Genomic DNA, 18,649 nt, shown 5'->3' with positions numbered 1-18,649 from the left:
TATCACTTATTACTGCATGTCCTAAGCAAGTTACTTAATCTCCTTGAGGCACCTGGCTGGCTCAGTCAGTAGAGCATGCAACTGTTGATCTCCAGGTCATGAGTTCAAGACCCAAGTTGGGTGTGGAGCCTACTTCAAAAAAAAAGTTACTTAACCTTCTTAAGCACCAGTTTCACCATCTATAAAATGGGGATATTAATATAATCTTTAAAATCACTATGAGGATTAAATATGATTATGCATATAAAAACAATGAATGCTCATTATTATTTCAAAATGACCAAAAAGCTAGAGAAAAGCCACTTGGCAAGAAGCTTACACCCCTAAACCTATGGAGCTCAAGCCTCAAATTCTCCTGCATATGCTTTTGATTCTAAAATGAGGTAGGGTGAGGGTGCCTGAGTGGCTCAGTTGGTTAAGTATCCAACTCTTGATTTCAGCTCAGGTCATGAGCTCAGGGCTGTGAGTTAAAGCTTTGAACTGGGCTCTGCACTGAGCTGTGAAGTCTACTGGGAAGAAGGGAGGGAGGAAGAAGGAAGAGGAGAGACAGAGGAAGGGAGGGAGGAAGAAAGAGATAGGGTGATTATTCATTAATTATGCATGCAGAGAAAAACCAGGATTAGATTAAACTATGATTGTGAACCATGAAAGATTATTGAGGGAAACATTTCTGCAGAGCATCTTCAAACTTGTGTGTGTTCTTTTCAATGAATATGGTATCAGTATCAGTAATTTTCTTGATTTTTAAATTATTTTATCTTATGGAAAATCCCCCCAAACCTCCTATTTTCTTGCAGATTAACTACTGCAATGTGTAAAGAAGTGGACTCCTTATCAAAGAAGTTTACGAATTCTTTAACCACTGTTGGGGTAAGTTTATCATAGTGATTTTTTTTTCACCTGTTTTGGGAGATGAGCCTATGAGGAGCTGTGAGAAGTGCAGTGCCTTCTTTGTTGGCTCCGTAAAACAGAAGCAGTGCCATGATGTTTACTAAAACCAGGCCAGGAGCACCTTCTGTTAGAACAGGTAACTTAGGGCTCTCATCTGACTGGGTTCTATCCTGATGCTGCCATCTCTGACTTACAAGGTATTAAGTGGGTCTTGAAACATCTCTGGGCCTCATTTCCTCTATTTGTTTAAAAAGAAGTCAAATAGGGGCGCCTCGGTGGCTCGGTCGGTTAAGCGTCCGACTTCAGCTCAGGTCATGATCTCACGGTCCGTGAGTTCGAGCCCCGCGTCGGGCTCTGTGCTGACAGCTCAGAGCCTGGAGCCTGTTTCAGATTCTGTGTCTCCCTCTCTCTCTGCCCCTCCCCTGTTCATGCTCTGCCTCTCTGTCTCAAAAATAAATAAACGTTAAAAAAAAAAATAAAAACAAAAAGTCAAATAAAGGTTCCTTTCATTGCTTAATACTTGTGATATATAATTCTATCTATCTATCTATCTATCTATCTATCTATCTATCTATCCTATGAAAATAATTTTGAATACTCACATTCACTATTGCTCTCAGAACCTGTTGGCTATGCCACCTACTGTGAGACATTTCCTTATTATTACTCTTCAACTTTAACCAAAAGAAAAAAATTCTACCTGTTGGCATAAGTGTTTCTATTCTCAAGGTAACAAGTTTGAAAGGTTTGGCGTTTGGAGGTGTGGCTTCTGGTTATTTTCTTCAGAAGCCAGTCACATTATATAACCCTACCTTAGTGGGATTGGGAAGACAAGTGGAAAATATTCCTTTTTAACCTTTCTCTTTTTTAAAAAATGTTTCTCCTTTTAAAAAAAAAAACGTTTTTTAATGTTTATTTATTTTTGAGAGGGAGAGAAACAGAACTGAGCAGGGGAGGGGCAGAAGGAGAGGTAGACAGAATCTGAAGCAGGCTCCAGGCGCTGAGCTGTCAGCACAGAGCTTGATGCAGACAGAGCTCCAACTCAGGAACTCATGAACTGTGAGATCATGACCTGAGCTGACATTGGATGCTTAACCTCTGAGCCACCCAGGCATTCCCCTCCTCCACTTTAATCTTTCTACTTTTTCTTTTAAGGCCCTGGATTCAAGGGCAGATGATTCTTACCATGAGAAACAGCAAATTTTATTTCCTTTTTTTTGTTAGGGTGTTTTTTGGTTGCAAATGTGTTAGTTTTCCAGGGTTGCCATAATGGGTACCATGCAAAGGTGGGGGGCTTAAACAAGAGAAATTTATTGTCTCACAGTTCTGGAGACCGGAAGTCTAAAACCAAGGTGTCAGCAGGGACATGCCCTCTCAAGAAGCCTCTAGAGGAGAATCCTTCCTTGCCTTTTCCAGCTGCTATAGCCCCAGGCATTCTTTGGCTCATGGCAGTGTAACTATAATCTCTTTCTCTGCCTTCACATCATCCTCTCTCTGTGTATTTCTGTGTCCAGATTTCTCTCTCCTTATAAGGACACCATTCATATTCGATTAGGGTATGACCGGTGGGACCTCATCTTAACTTATTACATCTGCAATGACCCTATCTCCAAGTAAGGTCACATTCTGATGTCTTGGAGGTTGGGATTTCAATATATCTTTCTGGGAGTACATAATTCAATCTATAACAGGAAGTGACAGAAACAAGCTGTACGTAATCTAGACAGAAAAGGGACTTTATTAAAGGCAGTAGAGGAATGTGAGCAGCTATGGGGATCCAGCACCAGAATATGTATTTCCTCTCTCTCCAAAGCATTGCCATTAATGTGACTCAATTGTAGCATTTCCCAGACCCCATGTCTCTCCATTCAGATTCTGAGTTCCTGGGTGAGACTACTGAAAGGCTCATCAGTGGGTCACATGTCCACTTGGTATCACCCGTAGTGACTGGGGACAGGATCATATCATGCAGACCTACCTGGCTGCTGGGGTGCACTTTCCCCCACCCTGCTACCCACCGAGGCCAAGGTCAGTTCTCAAAAGAAGTGGAAATGATTGCGGACCTGTCAGGAAATGTGTGTTTCCCACACTTCCGTAAGCGACTCGATTAATCAGGGATGAACTACATACCACCTATCCATTCTGTTGTCGAGGAATCTGGTTTGTTTCTCCTATTTTGTAAAACATCAACCCTTATACTTGTATAATTTGGGGGCTTCCACAATAAGAGCTTCTGTATGTAGACAGAGTGAAGAGGGAGACAGAAGTTCATTGATATGATAGGCTTGATGAAATGCACGTGTGTGCTCGGTGTTGTCTGAGTGACAGACACCCAGGGACTTTGGTGTAACTGCCAGATTCACAGAGAGGTGTGAGGTCCTAATCAGGATGACATGGCCTCGGCGACTCAGCTTCCCAAAGCTTCTGACTCTTTCCCCAGCTCACTAGGTGGGAAACTGAGGCCCAAAGGGGTGAGACAGATGGCCAACTGTTTCTCTATGGCTGCCTACTGATGAGGATATATGTGTCTGTACGCACGTGTGTGTGTGTGTGTGTGTGTGTGTGTGTGTGTAGTATATTGTATATGATTCACATTAAACATTCACTTGTTTACATTAGTGGGTAATATTCACAGCACTGCTTCCCATTTCTTTGACATGCCATCTTCCAGTACAGTGCTTCTCAAATCTGAATGGGAAGGCAGATCACCTAGAGAACTTTTCAAAATGCAGGTTCTGAGTCAGTAGACCGGGGATGAGGACTGAGTTTCTGCATATCTAATAAACTCTCAGATGAGAACAATGTTCCTGATTCACAGTGTACATTTTGAGCAGCAAGGCTCTAGCTATTGGGCATGTACTTGAACGTATACATATGTACACACTTACATATATGCACATGTGTACAAATGTTTGCATGCGCAAAATCAAGAAGACACACGTTACCACTTTGGAGAAGGAAAAAGCTAAAGCTGAGTTTACTGAAATGCCGTCCCATCCCAACACTACCCCTGATCTTGTGCTAAGATGAATCATTTATATCAAGTTTCTGTTTTCTAAAACAGCCGTTATTCATAACTTGAAGTTAATGAGTGCGTATTGCTCTCCAGACTCCATTTAAATTGCTTGCACATCTCATTGATTCTGAAAGCCAATGTCATTTTATTGCCCTCGTTTTGATTATATTTTAGAGGTTTATTGATAATCAAATAAACATGAAAGCAAATACCATAATGGATTTTCTGGTCAGTTACTAAAACAACTGGGGTTTTAAGGAGTTTTTCCCCAAGACTCCATTATGGTCTCCCCAATAAGACATTACTTTGCCCTCAGTAAAGTAGTGTCAATGACAGTGGGCTGCTCTGGAAAGATCTATCTCATTTATATATTTTTGTTTACCATAAAGTCATCTGGATACAGTAAGGAAAACCAGCCTATTAAGATTGCCCTCTGTCTTTCCAGTCCCTTTAGTTATTCATTGTCTAAGAGTAAAGTGAACAGTTAGATAGAGAAGCCTGTTGATTGATAGACCAATAGTGGAAATAATGATGCTAACTAATACTAGCTCTCATTTTTTGAACACCTACTTATTATCAGGCTCTGTATTGTGTGTGCTTTACATATATTCATATTTTGCAAAATGGAATCTCCAGATCTGTCTGTAAGTTATACTTAAGAATGTGTTAATTTTTTACTAATCTGGAAGACGCACTCTGTAACCAAAGACCCGTGTTTGCACTTAAAAGAAAGAAAATAAGTCTAGACCAGGGTCGGCTCTAGGGTAGACTAGTAAGGTGCTTAACTCACCCACAAATGTGAGAGCTTACCTTGCCCCCATGCCTCCCCAAAAAGACAAGGAAACAACTTCAGTCATCTAGATACTTATTTTCATGTAAAATTTAAAAAAGCGGGGCACCTGGGTGGCTCAGTCGGTTAAGCATCCGACTTCGGCTCGGGTCATGATCTTGCAGTTTGTGAGTTTGAGCCCTGCATCGGGCTCTGTGCTGACTGCTCAGCCTGGAGCCTGCTTTGGATTCTGTGTTTCTCTCTCTCTCTCTCTCTGACCCTCCCATGCTCATGCTGTCTCTCTATCTCTCTCTCTCAAAAATAAATAAATATAAAAAATTTTTAATCAAAATGAATGCAAAAAGATCATGATGAACCAAATATCAACATTTTAAGTAGAGACAAGATCCAGCCCTATACTTGGGCAACTCAGCCTCACTCACCTCCCCATAATCCCAGACGTGCTACAAACTTTCAATAGTTAAAAAATGTCTGAGCTTAAATTTCTAGCTATGTGACCTTAAACAAGTTACTCAACTTTCCTGATTCCTATTTTCTCATGCTTACTTTAGGTTATCATGGTACCTACCTACCTACCTACCTACCTACCTACCAGGATTTCTGTCAAAATTAAATGAGATTAGATAGAAGCAGCACCTAATGTGAAGTCTGGTCTATAATAAACATTCCACTTCTCCTCTTCCTCTTTAAGAGATCCCTCTACAAAGCCATCATATGACATTTTATGTGGCAAGCTTTATACTATGAGCACCTAATCTGTCAATTTCATCCTTTTGATTCCACAGAGCAACAAGAAGGCTGAGGTTCTTAACCCCATGATCAATAGTGTATTGCTAGAGGTAAGTGGCCCCCAGAGAGAAAGTGCTTCTGAATCAAAGCAAATGTTAGAGCTACTTGTTTTGTTTGTCTTTTTCCCAGGCAGCAAGTGTTATTCCAGTTCTAAATCTTATCATCAACAGTCGCTTTTGAGCACATTTGTGTAGCTCAACCAGCTGTAAACCCTTGGGTGAAGCAACAATACCTAATTTTCAAGAATTCCTGATTATAAAGAGAAACGCTAAGCTTGCACGTTATTTCTGTTGCTGTTTCCTCCAGCAGAAGCACATTTCTGCTGCCAAGTTTGACACCAGATTTAACACTGTGATTATTGGCTGCAATGAGGGATTCTTGCTCAATGGTGATTTTTGTAAAAATGAGCCCTTGTCTCCATTCACGATCACCTTTGGTTTAGCCGGGTCTAAGCTTCAGACTAACAATATTGACAAGTTGACTGTTTAGCCTCTGTCTGTTCAGTGACCAGAGGCACTGTCCTCAGAGATCACTCACTCCCTGGCCTGTCGGCTCACCAGGACTTTGTAACACTGATACGAAGCTGTCCCGATACTGCTGTGGTTTTACCAGAAGCCAGTGACGGAAGAGAGAAGAGGCCCCGGAGGCCACATTCCCGAGTCATAGTCACGGTGTCCTACCTGTGGCTGGTGGAGGAAAACCTTCCATCAGGGGCCCAGCTATAAGGACCTGGCACATCTATAGCCCCAGGGCACCCAGCTGAAGCCACGGGTGTTAACCAGTTTGAACACAGGCAAATGCATATACAGTAGTTTTTTGTTGTCTGAAGTAGCTGTCAATTGCAGCTTTTGGAAATTACCAAATTCAAGTCAGGGAAGGCTACCTATATATTTATAATGTTTGTAGAAATTGTGCCTTACTGTTAGGGAAAACTACCAAGGTACAAAAGTAACAAAGTGGTGACATCAAGTGTTACCATTTAGGACACAGCCATGCAGTGGGATGAAGTCAACCAGAAGGGACAAGGAGCTATAGGGGCAGGTTCTGGAGGACACAGCTAAGAGGAAAGCCAGGCAGTCAGATGCAGAATATGGAACAAGAAAATGTCTCCCCTGGCCACCCAGAAGGCATCGGCAGATTAATTTACTATGTCAGTCATGAAGAATATGAAGTCAAGTGTTTATTTATTTCCCCGGTGGGAGTTTTCTTATGTTTTAGTGACCTGAAACATTACATAGCCTCTCGACCGACTGCGGTATGCAAGAATACCACAGAGCATTGCTTTACTATATGCTAACTAATTTGGATGTAAATTTTAAAAAATAAAAAATAAAGTTAAAAAAAATTCTTAAAAAAAAAAACAATACCACAGAACATGAATGGCAACATCAAATATCCAAACCAAGTAGAAGGTACCCATATGCATTCAAGGATTTGCCATGAATGATTACACAGTACTATCTCCAGTTCGCTTTATGTAGCCCATTCCTGTTTATTCATCTCTAGGTTAGGGCAAACTAGAGCTTCCTTCATACTGTGCTTTTGTGTTATTTCAGGACAGTGGGGTTGGTCTGGGAGAGGAATAGGGAAGACTGGATATATTTGGTCATGAATATACACATATCGATGTAGCCTCAAAGTCCATGGAAATGACTTGCCTCATGTGAAGTGAATTCTTCTATTAGTATAGATAATTAAGAGCTGAACGCATTTCATCCAAAGGACTGTGTTTACAATTGCCTTAAGCACCAACATTAAAGGAAAAATATTTTACAATATTGTGAGGTTTGCAAGGAGGGACCATTATCAAACTGGAAGGATTGTCAAGGTTGAACTCTGCAAACAACCCTTGAGCCACATTTCTCCCTTCTCCCAGGGCTGCAATAGCACGACATACATCCAGGATGCCTTCCAGCTGCTCCTGCCTGTGCTGCAGGTCTCACACATCCAGACCAGTTGTTCAAAAGCACAGCCGTGACCTGGCCAGACTCCCATCTAGTGAAAGAAAAGGCAGGCCACATTGCTGTGTTATATATCAGCGAAGGGGATGTTCTCTGCACATCTGGCCACAGACGCCCCTTTGAGGACTCTACAAGCAATTTTGCACGGACAGTATGGAGAACGCAAGTTGAGAGAGAATATCATTTCTCTTAATGTATATGGTTGTTTTTACAAATAAGTGTATTTCCTTTATGTTAATTTAAGTTTACAAGGCTTTATATTGATAATTTCCTTTAATTTGAAGTTCATTCACCAATATTCATTTCCATTTTCCTGGTCAAGCATGCTATATTTAGAAATTCATGGGTAGATCCTATACTTTTTATTTAATCCTTTAAATTCCCACCTTTAAATGTCCCATTCTTATGGTATTACTTTAAATCAAATCTTATACTGAACTTAGTTTTGTCACATAAATATGGCAAAGATAACACTACTTACAGATATTACCTATTATAGTAAAAGAGAAACATAAGTATCTCTTTATAGTAATTCATTCTGAAAACAAGCTTTCATTGAACTCCTACTGCGTGCTCACAATAGAAGAACATGATCTGAACCCAGGAAAAGAGTAGTTAGGTACTCTAAGTAATCTTTATGCCCAATGCGGGACTCAGACTCACAACCCCGAGATCAGGTTGCAAGCTCCATCAACTGAGCCAGCCAGGTGCCCCTAGACAGATGCTCTAAAAGAGGATTAATAATAATTCTTAAAATGCTTAAAAATACTAATGAATTTTCCAAACCTTAAGAGGTTTGATGAGCAAGGTAAAACTAGTGTTTTTGTTCTTTTTAATGTTCTGCTCTTCGATGTATTCTTGTATTTTTCCATACTCCTTGGACTTTTTGATCCCAAACTTTATATATGGCGTGAAAATATGTATGAAAGGGGGGTACTAAAAGAGTATTCAGTTTAAACTAGACTTTTTGTGACCATAAGTACATGATAGCATAATTACAAAGCCTGGAAATATCCGAATAGAAAATTAAAGGGATTTGAACACAACACACCCCCAGACTGCATCTTTAACTCCGAGTCAAGCTATTGTATAAATACACACATCACACTCCCCAGTGGTAAATACCATCATCGCTTCTAAAGGGCAGAAAATACGGATGTGTGGCTTGACTAAGTGGTAGATTGATCCATGACAGATTTCACTGAAGACCCTGTGGCCAGGAGAGGCATTGTCTGTGAACACTTCTCCTGAGCTCCATACACTCATTCTGGTGGGGGTTCATCCGAGCTCCGTCAGCATCCCGACGGGCATTGTCACAAGATGTCTTACTCCCTGGTTCTCTCTAAGGCAAATGAACTTTGTACTTTTATAGGGGTGAAAATCCTTTGTTCACATATGCTTTTCCTCCCCTGATAGAGTAGCCTGCCTATGTTCCATACAGGCAAAGTAGGAATATTTTAATATTATCCTATGTCTTATTAGCATTTTACTTGTGTCCTACATTTCATTTTGTGTATCTCCTGAAACAACCAAATAGAAAACATGAGAATAATTATTTACAATCTGGAAAAGAACTCTCTGAGGAATCAATTAAAGATGCTTTTTTTTCTATTGTTTTTTGATTGCCTGAAATGTTTCTGATATTAAGTCTAGAGAAAAATTAACTGCCAAAAATGCAATTACCTCTTCATAAATTTTGTAGGTATTGTGTACAGAGCAGAGGAAAGGACTTAGATTTACGATTTCTCCACAACAGATTTTTTAGCATCAGATGGATTTATAGATGTTAACTGGAAATGTAATAGAAACAAGTAGTTTCAAAGGAACCAGATTCCCAGAAACAGGCTTTAAGCCCAACTTCACCCATATAGTTTATAGAAAAATTTTTAATCACAAAATGAAATAGAAATCTGTAAAAGAATAAAAGAAACAATTGTTCTTTAAAAAGTGGTTGACATTATTTACATTGCATTTGCATATCTTTTAATGATAAAATATCAAAGGTTGCCAGGTAGAAACATAGGCTGACAGATGATTCCTGGGGCCTAGCTCAATGGTCTGTGAATTACATTATTTAACAGAGAATAATCACTTAAAATATATCCACCCTCCAGGATTGCTCTCTTTCAATACTGTTTTTCATCATCACTTTTAAATAATTGCTTCTTCGCTTTGCTTTAAAACCTAGCAAAGCACAGGATCCAAATCTGGGCAAATGTCAATCAGTTACTGAATGAATGATTTAGCAGGCTTACTTTGGAAGTTTTGTATTCCTTCAATAATCCTTTACATAAATTGGGTTCGTTTCACTCTTTGCAATTACCCTGAACAAGTGTGCCAGTTTTTTTTCTTACATCAAGTGCAAACTAAGTTCCAGTCTAAATAATGAATGTAGTCCTATGCCTGTGCCTTATTAAATAAAAAACATCAAAAGTGTATTTCCAATTCAAAGCAAAATGCATCCAAGAAAAATTGCTTTGGGGTATTGATACATACAGCTCTAAAGGGTAAAAATTGAGCCCCAAATCTTAAAGCAGAGGCGTAAGCTTGAATATTCTATCCCACTGAGGACAGAATTCTGTCTTTTCTCTGGGTCTCACACTGGGCTGCACGTCACACTCATGATTAAATGCGTAGTGTGACAAGCTGAGGCGGTGGCAGGAGTCAGCTGGGGTATGCAGCAGCCTCAGCGACACCAACTAAGGAACCATGGACCTCAGCAGCAGAGCTCAGAGGGGATGAAGAAGCACCAGCCTGGGGTGGGTTAAAGGAAGCTGCTAAATGTAGAAGTCTGAACCCAGAAATGAGAGCATTTCCTGTGCTTTGTAGAAGTCAGCTGACCCACCAGGAGCTCTCCTATCTGGAAAGTCACCTTCTGCACAGGCCAGCCATGCTGCTCTTTTTAGAAACAAGAGCAGGCAGATTTCAATCAAAGCCATCGCAGAGGTCTAGGAATAACATCTTAGGGAAGTAATTTAGCAAAAATGCAAAAAAAAAAAAAAAACCTATTTCTCTTCTTTCGTAAAAAAAAATAGAGAGGGAGAGATGATAGATAGATAGATAGATAGATAGATAGATAGATAGATAGATAGATATAGGTAGGTAGGTAGGTAGGTAGGTAGGCAGATAGAGTGTATGCTGAACAGATGGGGTGGATCATAATACATGATTTCAATCCATGTTTAATTTTGTAAGTGAAATTATTCTTCAGCATCAAGGTAATTTTTGTAATGTAAAATTTGCTCTTTGATCTTCCTCTTAAGGATGCTCTACATTCTGGGGGCACCTGGGGGGCTCAGTCAGGTGAGCATCTGACCTCTGCTCAGGTCATGATCTCACCATTCCTGAGTTCGATCCCTGCATCAGGCTCTGTGCTGACGGCTCATAGCCCAGAGCCTGCTTTAGGTTCTGTGTCTCCCTCTCTCTCTGCTCCTCCCCCACTCATGCTCTGTCTCTCTCTCTCTCTCTCTCCTTCAAAAATAAACATCAAAAAAAACTTTTTTAATGAAAGATTTTTTTTTAATTTAAAAAGGATGTCCTGAATTATGATACTCAGATCCAGGCTCAACTTGGTTTCTTAAATGATTGTGTTTGTGAAGGCACATCAGAAGAGATCACACTGAAAACCCATCTTAAAACTGCAATTTTGCCTTCACAGCCACCCTTCACATAAAAGAAAAAATCATGTGGTTCACCATGTGTTTTGTTTTTCTAGATATCTCATAATTTATTCAGGTTTATGTTCATTTTCTGTATGTTCACCCATAATAGATATTCCTCTACAATATCCACTATTAAACAAATCTGAGGAGAGGCATCATTCTTTTCATCTTTTTTTTGCTTAGATCTGAAAATAATCTGAGTTATCCTGTCCTTTGAGCATCTTACCTTTAGTAACTATTAAATTATTACAATCCAATGGTAAGAGTTGGTGTATTTGCTATTTCTGGCATCTAGGGTCATCATCGACTGGGAATAGAAGATGAATATAGTTAGAATTTTGTGTTGGGATTTAAGCTACATTTGCCTTTGTATGGATCAGAGAATATTTTCCTCTGCATGAGTTGTCAGCCAAAAAGCAATGGGATTATGTCTGCCTTTGGTCACTGCTGACTCACTTGACAGGCCTGTCTCTTCTATTAGTCTCAAAGGAATTCTATACTGCAGAAGAATAATATGTACAATTTTTATATGCCTGCAATGAGTACAGAATTTAGGGTGATTCAGAGATGATCCATCTCCCTGCCCTGGGTTTCACCGCTGGGCTTCTAGAACTGCCATTTGGAGGAAAAAGCCAGCGTAGAAGCCAAGGCCAGATGGATGGAACCTTGGCAAAAAGCAAAGCTAAGCCTCTGCCTTTGAGTCCCTGCCATCTTTCTCCTTTTTCTCTCTCAGGATTTTTTTTTTTGACAGTTAGTAAATGCCTCTCTTCCAGGATCAGCTTTTACAGTCCTATCTCTTCTATATCTCTTCTTCCCTTTCCCTTTCTCTATGTTTATGCTATCCTTTTCCCAATTACCTCATCAGAAAACAATCCATCCAAAAGATTGCAATAGTAATAAATAATATGTATTTACTATCTGCAGGACACTGTGCCGAGTATTTTATAAGCATTATCCCATTTAATCTCCATAATTCCAGTATTGGGTAGATATTATTACAATCTCCACTGCCCAAATGAGAAGAACACTGAACCTCAGAGACATTATATAATTCATCCAACATTACACAACTAGTAAAACAGAGCCAGGATTCAAACCCAGGGCAGTTTGACCAGACTAGCTAGCACCTGAAAGTATTATGCACAGCCTCCAAACAAAAGAAACATAATCTGTTATTTTTAGAGACATCTGAACACTTACATGTTTAGCTCTCTTTACACCATGAGGTGGATTTGTAGCTGAAAGGTTTGGTTGTCAGCTTTGGTTGTTTCCATGCAACTGAGGACAAACTGAGACTAAAGAGACACAGAATGAAGCCACACAAGGTCACCCCTGGATTATTCTCACCCCAGGCTAGCCACATCACTGGCTTCACAGACATTTACAACAAGCAGCTTCCTGGCCATCAACACAGCATCCTGTCTCACAGGTGCTAAAATGGCTCCATTTCCTCCTCCCCCCCACCCCCCTTTCCCTGGTGCCAGGGAAACCTGTAAATCACCACCCTTCCCTTCCTGAAAATCCTTAACCCTCTACTACCTGCCTGGAGCATTGGGACTTTTTTTGTTTTCCTTGCCTTGAAGATTATCGACTCATCTAGGCAGCTGTTTAGCTGATTCTTTAGTACCAGGTGCTGTGAGATACTAATAAATGTTTTAAAGATGTACTAAATAACGCCTTCTTTTCTCTAAGCTTGGTGTTGTTCTCTACAAAGCCCAAGAAATGATGGTGGTGATGGCAGTAGTGGTGGCATTCTTATTTATTGAGTGCTTACTATGTTCCAGACACTTTACCTCTGTGATCTCATTTAATCCCCAATGTCAGTCTTATGAGATAGCTACTATTATTGTACCCATTTTGCAGATGAAAAAGAAAGCTCAAAGGGACTAAATAATTTCTACGTTATCCAACTAGTAATTGGAAGAGCCAAGGTTTATGTCCGGGCACTATATAAAATGCTAGACAGAGCCCATGGACAAGCAGATATCTGGTCATAAAAAGGACTCTCCCTTGGGTTGAGTTCTCTTCAGCCAACATCTGGGCTCTTTTCTTCCCATCCTGTGGCTCCAGGCAGAGATAAATTGTTCCACAAATCTCCCAGTCAGAGGCCTGACCACATTTTTTTCCTGCCAATGCCTCTGATTCCAAGAGAAGGTGGGCAACCTATATACATCCCATTCTCTCTCATGTGATAAACCTCATATTGAGTGATCCATTTCTCACTGAAACCAATGATTGCCTTTTTTGACACTTGTGTAGAAAAGCTCTGGTTTGCTATCTCTGCAAAAAAAAAAAAAAAAAAGAATCCATAACTAGGAAATGTGATAAAGGACAAGAAACCAAATGATGAACAACAGGGCAGAAAGACTGGCCAAGCCATTTATGTCAGAAAGAAGTATTTGGTCCTAGAGGGCATCTTCTGTCAGGGATGTATAGGATACTTTCATTCCAGAAAGCCTCACAGCTCCCTCCCTCACTTGTTCCACATCTTTATTTAAAGTCCACCTTCTCAGCAAGATCTCTTCAGGTTGAATTTCAGCCTTCCCAATATTTTATATTCCCTTTCCCTCCTTTGTTTTTTTCTCCATAGGATGTATCATTAGCTAACATCCTTTGTATCTTACTTGTCTATTATATGTCTCTTGCACTAGGATGTAAATTCCATAAGACAGAGATATTTTTTTTTGTTACCATATTCCCAACACCCAAAGCTGGTGCTTGGCACATAGTAGGTGCTCAGCAATTATTTATTGAATGAACAAATACATCAAAGTCTGTAAAAACTGAATGAGAAGATGGAAACAACCATATTATAGGGCAATTAATGAGAGAATGTCTGGTTGAGTTACATTATAAACTGTTAACTATTGAAGTAATTGTGTCCATTTTAATGGTATTTGATGTTTTAGGAAAAATGGATATGATTTGGAGGCTTAGAAATATATGAACATTTTTTCCATTAAAGTGAATGAAATTTACATTTTTTACTTAGAAGAATTCACTCTATGAGAGATTTTTCAAGACTCTTTGTCAGGCATGGATAGACTATGATGAAAAATTAAGGCCACTTAAGGGCCCCTGGTGGCTTAGTCAATTAAGCATCGGACTCTTGGTTTGGCTCAGGTCATGATCTCATGGTTCATGGGATCAAGACCTATGTCAGGCTGTGCCAACAGTGTGGAGCCTGCTTGGGATACTCTCTCCCATGCTCTACCCCGCCCCCACTTGCATGATCTCTCTCTCTCTCTCTCTCTCTCTGTCTCTCTCTGTCTCTCTCTCTCAAAAATAAACATTTAAAAAGAATTAAAACCCAGACACCTGGGTGGCTCAGTCAGTTGAACATCCAACTCTTGATTTCAGCTCAGGTCATGATCTCACAGTTCAAGCCATGCATCTGGCTCTGTACTTACAGCCTGGAGTCTGCTTGGGATTCTCTCTCTCTCCTCTCTCTCTCTCTGCTCCTCCCCCACTCCCATGCTCACTTGTGTGCTCTCTCTCACTCTCTCTCTCTCTCAAAGTAAATAAATAAGCTTAAAAAAATTAAAACCACCTAAATAAGTAACGATGGTATACTGATGCTGTGGAATAATATGCAACAGTTAAAAAGAATAAAAAGAATATGCCTTAGTCATTTTGGACTAGTATAACAAACACAGCATAGACTGCCTAGCTTAAAGAACAAACATTTATTTCTCCAGTTCTGGAGGTTGGGCAGTCCAAGATCATGGTGCCAGCAGATCCAGTGTCATGGGAGAGCCCACTTCCTGGTTTGCAGATGGCTGTCTTTTCATTGTATCCTCACATGGCAGAGAGCAGAGAGAGAGCCAGGAAACAAGCTCTCTGCATCTCTTCTTATAAGGGCATTGGTCCCATTCATGAGGGTTCCCCTCTTACCACCCAAATACCTCCCAAAGGCCCCATTTCCAAAACCCTGGGGATTAGGCTTGAACATATGAATTTTGGGGGACACAAACATTCAGTCCATAGCACAATGGAATAGACCTCTGTACTAACAGATCTCCAAGATGTATTATGCAGTGCAAAAAGAAAGTCACAGTATGGCACTTGTAGAAAGTCTATCGAAAATAACACATGCACCCACATCCCTAAAGAAGATCTAGAAAGATACACGTATAATTACAACAATGTTTGTGACCAGGGGTGGAAAGGGTTGTGATAAGGTGGAGGAGAACCTCAGAATTTTGTATAGTGATTAAAGGGGACTCCAGTGTTATTTGTAATAATTAAATATTTTTATAATGAAAATGTATTAATGGATGACTTATGTAACAACATTTTTAAAAATCAAAACAAGAAGCAAAAGAAAATTGCTTCTGATCAGGGAGATAGGGGACAGGACCCTGCCAATGACTTCAAGTATAGAACACACAAATTATTTTTCAATAGAAGAGCCAGAAATGTGAGTGAAGGCATCTACATGCTTTGGATTTCTTCATCATCAATATTCCTATAAGGTTCTAAGACAAATTTGATGACCATGCAAATTTCTTTTTCCTTTCCTCAGAGAAGCCCAACCCAAATGCGTAGTTTGTAAAGGCTGTGATGATGTAAACAGAAAAATTTGTCATTTCCATCCCATTGGAGAAGGACTCCAAAAACTTTCTCAGCCAGATAGTCTCTGTAATCTTCCTACTAAACCCAAACAGCTGTGAGATACATAATGGCCAAAGAAGCAATTTCAAAAACTTCTGGAGGGAAACACCACACAAATGAACGAGTCTGTGGTTCAGAGTTATTAGCTTGATGCCCAAATGCATATCATATTTGCAAGAGGCAGTTTACAATCTGCTCTTCTTGACAAGTGTAGCACAAGGGGATTTAAATTCCTGCATTTGCAATTTCTGTCTCTCTCCAAATTTATGGCAAAATTGTAGACACGAATAATGTGTCAGGGTTGAATGAATTGAGGTCTCTGCTCTCCTCCTACAGCTCCATTTCATTCAAAGGAGAGTAATAAATGGAAAGTAAAGCAAAGTCTCAGTAGATAACGAATCCGAGTCCTAATGACCTTCCTGAACTACAAAATGGATTTGTAACTTATTTGGCATTGCCCAGACTATTTGGTGCCTGTAGTGAGGTGTGAAAACATTTGAGCCATTTTGGGCCACAACTCTGCATTTTAAGCATTTCCTCAATGATTCATGAAGGGTCAGAACTACCTTTCCCTGGCAAGGTAAAAATCTATCAATGGTAATGAAAGACTCATTTCCATCCTGCCCTGTACACTACCTTGATGAGGTTGTGATTGATTATTAAGGAGTCTTGATCTGTTCTGCAGCCCCTGGGACCATAGCATGACCATTTATATAAGATATGGGTGTTATAAGTTAATGCCTGCTATGCCATACCTCTCTTTCTTTTAAAACCACTTGGTCTTTGGCAAGGATTATAAAGACTCACATTTACTCTAGCGAGGTCATGTGCAGAATAACATGTTTGCTTGCTGAACAGTACCCAGTCTGTCACTTGACTGGTCATCTCTATCTGGATTTGCTGCAAACACAGCAGTTGGTCAGTCATTGCTAGGCCATTGATACCTAATGAGAATAATATATGTCAAATGGTCTGAAATTAGTTGGCTGAAAAAATGAAAGACTTGTTGATTTTTAAAAGCAGGAATAAAGTCCTCCATGTTTTGCATCCGAATATTGCCTTTTTGTCTCTTTGAGGTAATCATGTTTTTTTCTTTCCAGGGCTAAAATGGAAACAAGTCATGAAGTAAAGAGAACATCTATTGATTTTTATGAACCTATACTGTTCGTTCATTCAGTCATCAGCCATTCATATATCTGTACTAGGTCCGCAACATCTATTGTGTGTGTTCAATTTGAAATTCACTTTGCCCTTCTCTCATCCAAAATAATGTAAATCAGTTTGAGCAAAGAAATCCAGCAGGTATATTCATGGTTTCTGCAAACACCCTACTCTATGATAATGACACCCAAATTTCTACCTTGAACCCTGACATCACTCCTAAATTCCAACCAGAGTCAACTTCCTACCAGACATCTGTACATCAGTATTTGGTATCCCACTAAACTTAATCTGAATACGTCCAAATTAAATTCATAATCTTTCCTTCTCCTCCTGCATTCTCTGTTGGATGCACAGTGTTACTTCTGCCAGAAGCCTAGCTGTCACCCTAGGCTGCTGCTTCTCTTTACTATCAACACCTAGTTGCCAAGTGCTATTGCTTACTTTTTTGTGTATCTTCCTCCATCCCATTGCCCCTGTCTTTTTTTCTTTTTTTTTTTAGAGAGAGAGAGCATGCACACTAGTGGGGAAGAGAACCAGAGGGACATAGAAAATCTTAAGCAGGCTCCACACTCAGTGTGGAGCTCAGCATAGGGCTTAATCCCATAGTCCTGGGAATATGACCTGAGCAGAAATCAAGAGTCAGATGTTTGGCGGGCACGTGCACCATCTGCGAGGGTGGTCGTTTTCCACACTCTAATTTTTTGAGTAACGGCGCCATCTTATCCTGGGCATTTGTTCATTGAAAATCTGTGGCTCAGAACAGATTTATTGGTCGGCTCTGTCTGTTGTTCGTCTTTTGGTTACCTGTTGGCCATCATTTGAACTACACCTGGATGTGCATATCTCAAATTCATGCCATTTACCACAGGGATCTCTGGTTTTGAGCTACTGACGCAGCCTTTCGTTCAGAGAATTGGGTTGAATTGAGCTAATTATCATTCAGACCCTCAAAATAAAAAAATACTTGACCTTAAAAAAAAAAGTCAGATATTCAACCAACCGAGCCACCCAGGCACCCCTCCATTGCCCCAGTCTTGTTTCACTTTTTTCTTATCTGTTCTATGAACTAGTGTAATAGATATTGAAGGGTAGCAGAATATGCCACCCAGTATATGACTGTAGGAGATCAGGATGTGCTACTCCAAAATATGCTGCTTTGGTATGTTGATTACTTTGAGCTGTAGGCACTTGAAAAACAGCAAATGCAGGAAGAAGTTTTTCTGAACTCCCCTTATCTTCCTAAAGACAGATCCCCAAAAAGAAACTCAGTTGTCATAAATCCCTTCCCCTGGAGTTTCAACAATCAGAGAAGATTGACTCTTATTACAGGACACAAGACTAGAAGTAACACCACATCCAAATGGACTTTGGAACAACCTGTCATACCTCATCTGTTCTTCTCAGTGCCCACTTATCTTTCCTAAAAATCATTTACTTTTCCCTGAGAGGCCTACGTCTCCATCCCCTTTCCCTATTAAGATGGTATATAAGCCTGAATTCTAAGCCACTTCTCTGAGTTACTCATTTTCCCCTGGGTATCTCTAATGTTACGTGAGGTTACAAGTTAGTAAACATCTGTTCGTTTTTCTCTTGTTAATGTGATTTTTACTATAAGGGTCTCAGTGAAGAACTCAGAAGGGTAGAGGGAAAATGATTTCTCCTCTTCCACAACACCAGCCTGATGTCAGGACAGGCCCAGGCCCCCTCCATTAAGATGGTGTCAGCACAGACTCTCTGAGAGTGCAAATCTGGTTACTCCCCT

At 40.1% G+C, this 18,649-nt stretch overlaps 1 protein-coding gene across 6 annotated transcripts in view; it reads left to right on the top strand.

The window, feature by feature from the left end:
- FAM114A1 (family with sequence similarity 114 member A1) overlaps positions 1–16,776 on the top strand; it is a 114,194-nt gene extending 97,418 nt beyond the window's left edge. For all 6 annotated transcript variants that reach the window (XM_058722855.1, XM_058722853.1, XM_058722854.1 and 3 more), the window contains 3 exons: positions 798–870; positions 5,483–5,536; positions 7,363–16,776. In XM_058722855.1, coding sequence (XP_058578838.1) covers positions 798–870; positions 5,483–5,536; positions 7,363–7,464 — 229 coding nt within the window. In that variant the 3' untranslated portion in view covers positions 7,465–16,776. The remainder of the gene's footprint in view (positions 1–797; positions 871–5,482; positions 5,537–7,362) is intronic.
- The last annotated feature ends 1,873 nt before the right edge of the window (positions 16,777–18,649 follow it).

Source organism: Neofelis nebulosa, chromosome 3, assembly GCF_028018385.1.
Source record: "Neofelis nebulosa isolate mNeoNeb1 chromosome 3, mNeoNeb1.pri, whole genome shotgun sequence".
NCBI lineage: Eukaryota > Metazoa > Chordata > Mammalia > Carnivora > Felidae > Neofelis > Neofelis nebulosa.
Note: the sequence above shows the minus strand (reverse complement) of the source record. Positions and strands in the feature narration are given on the sequence as shown.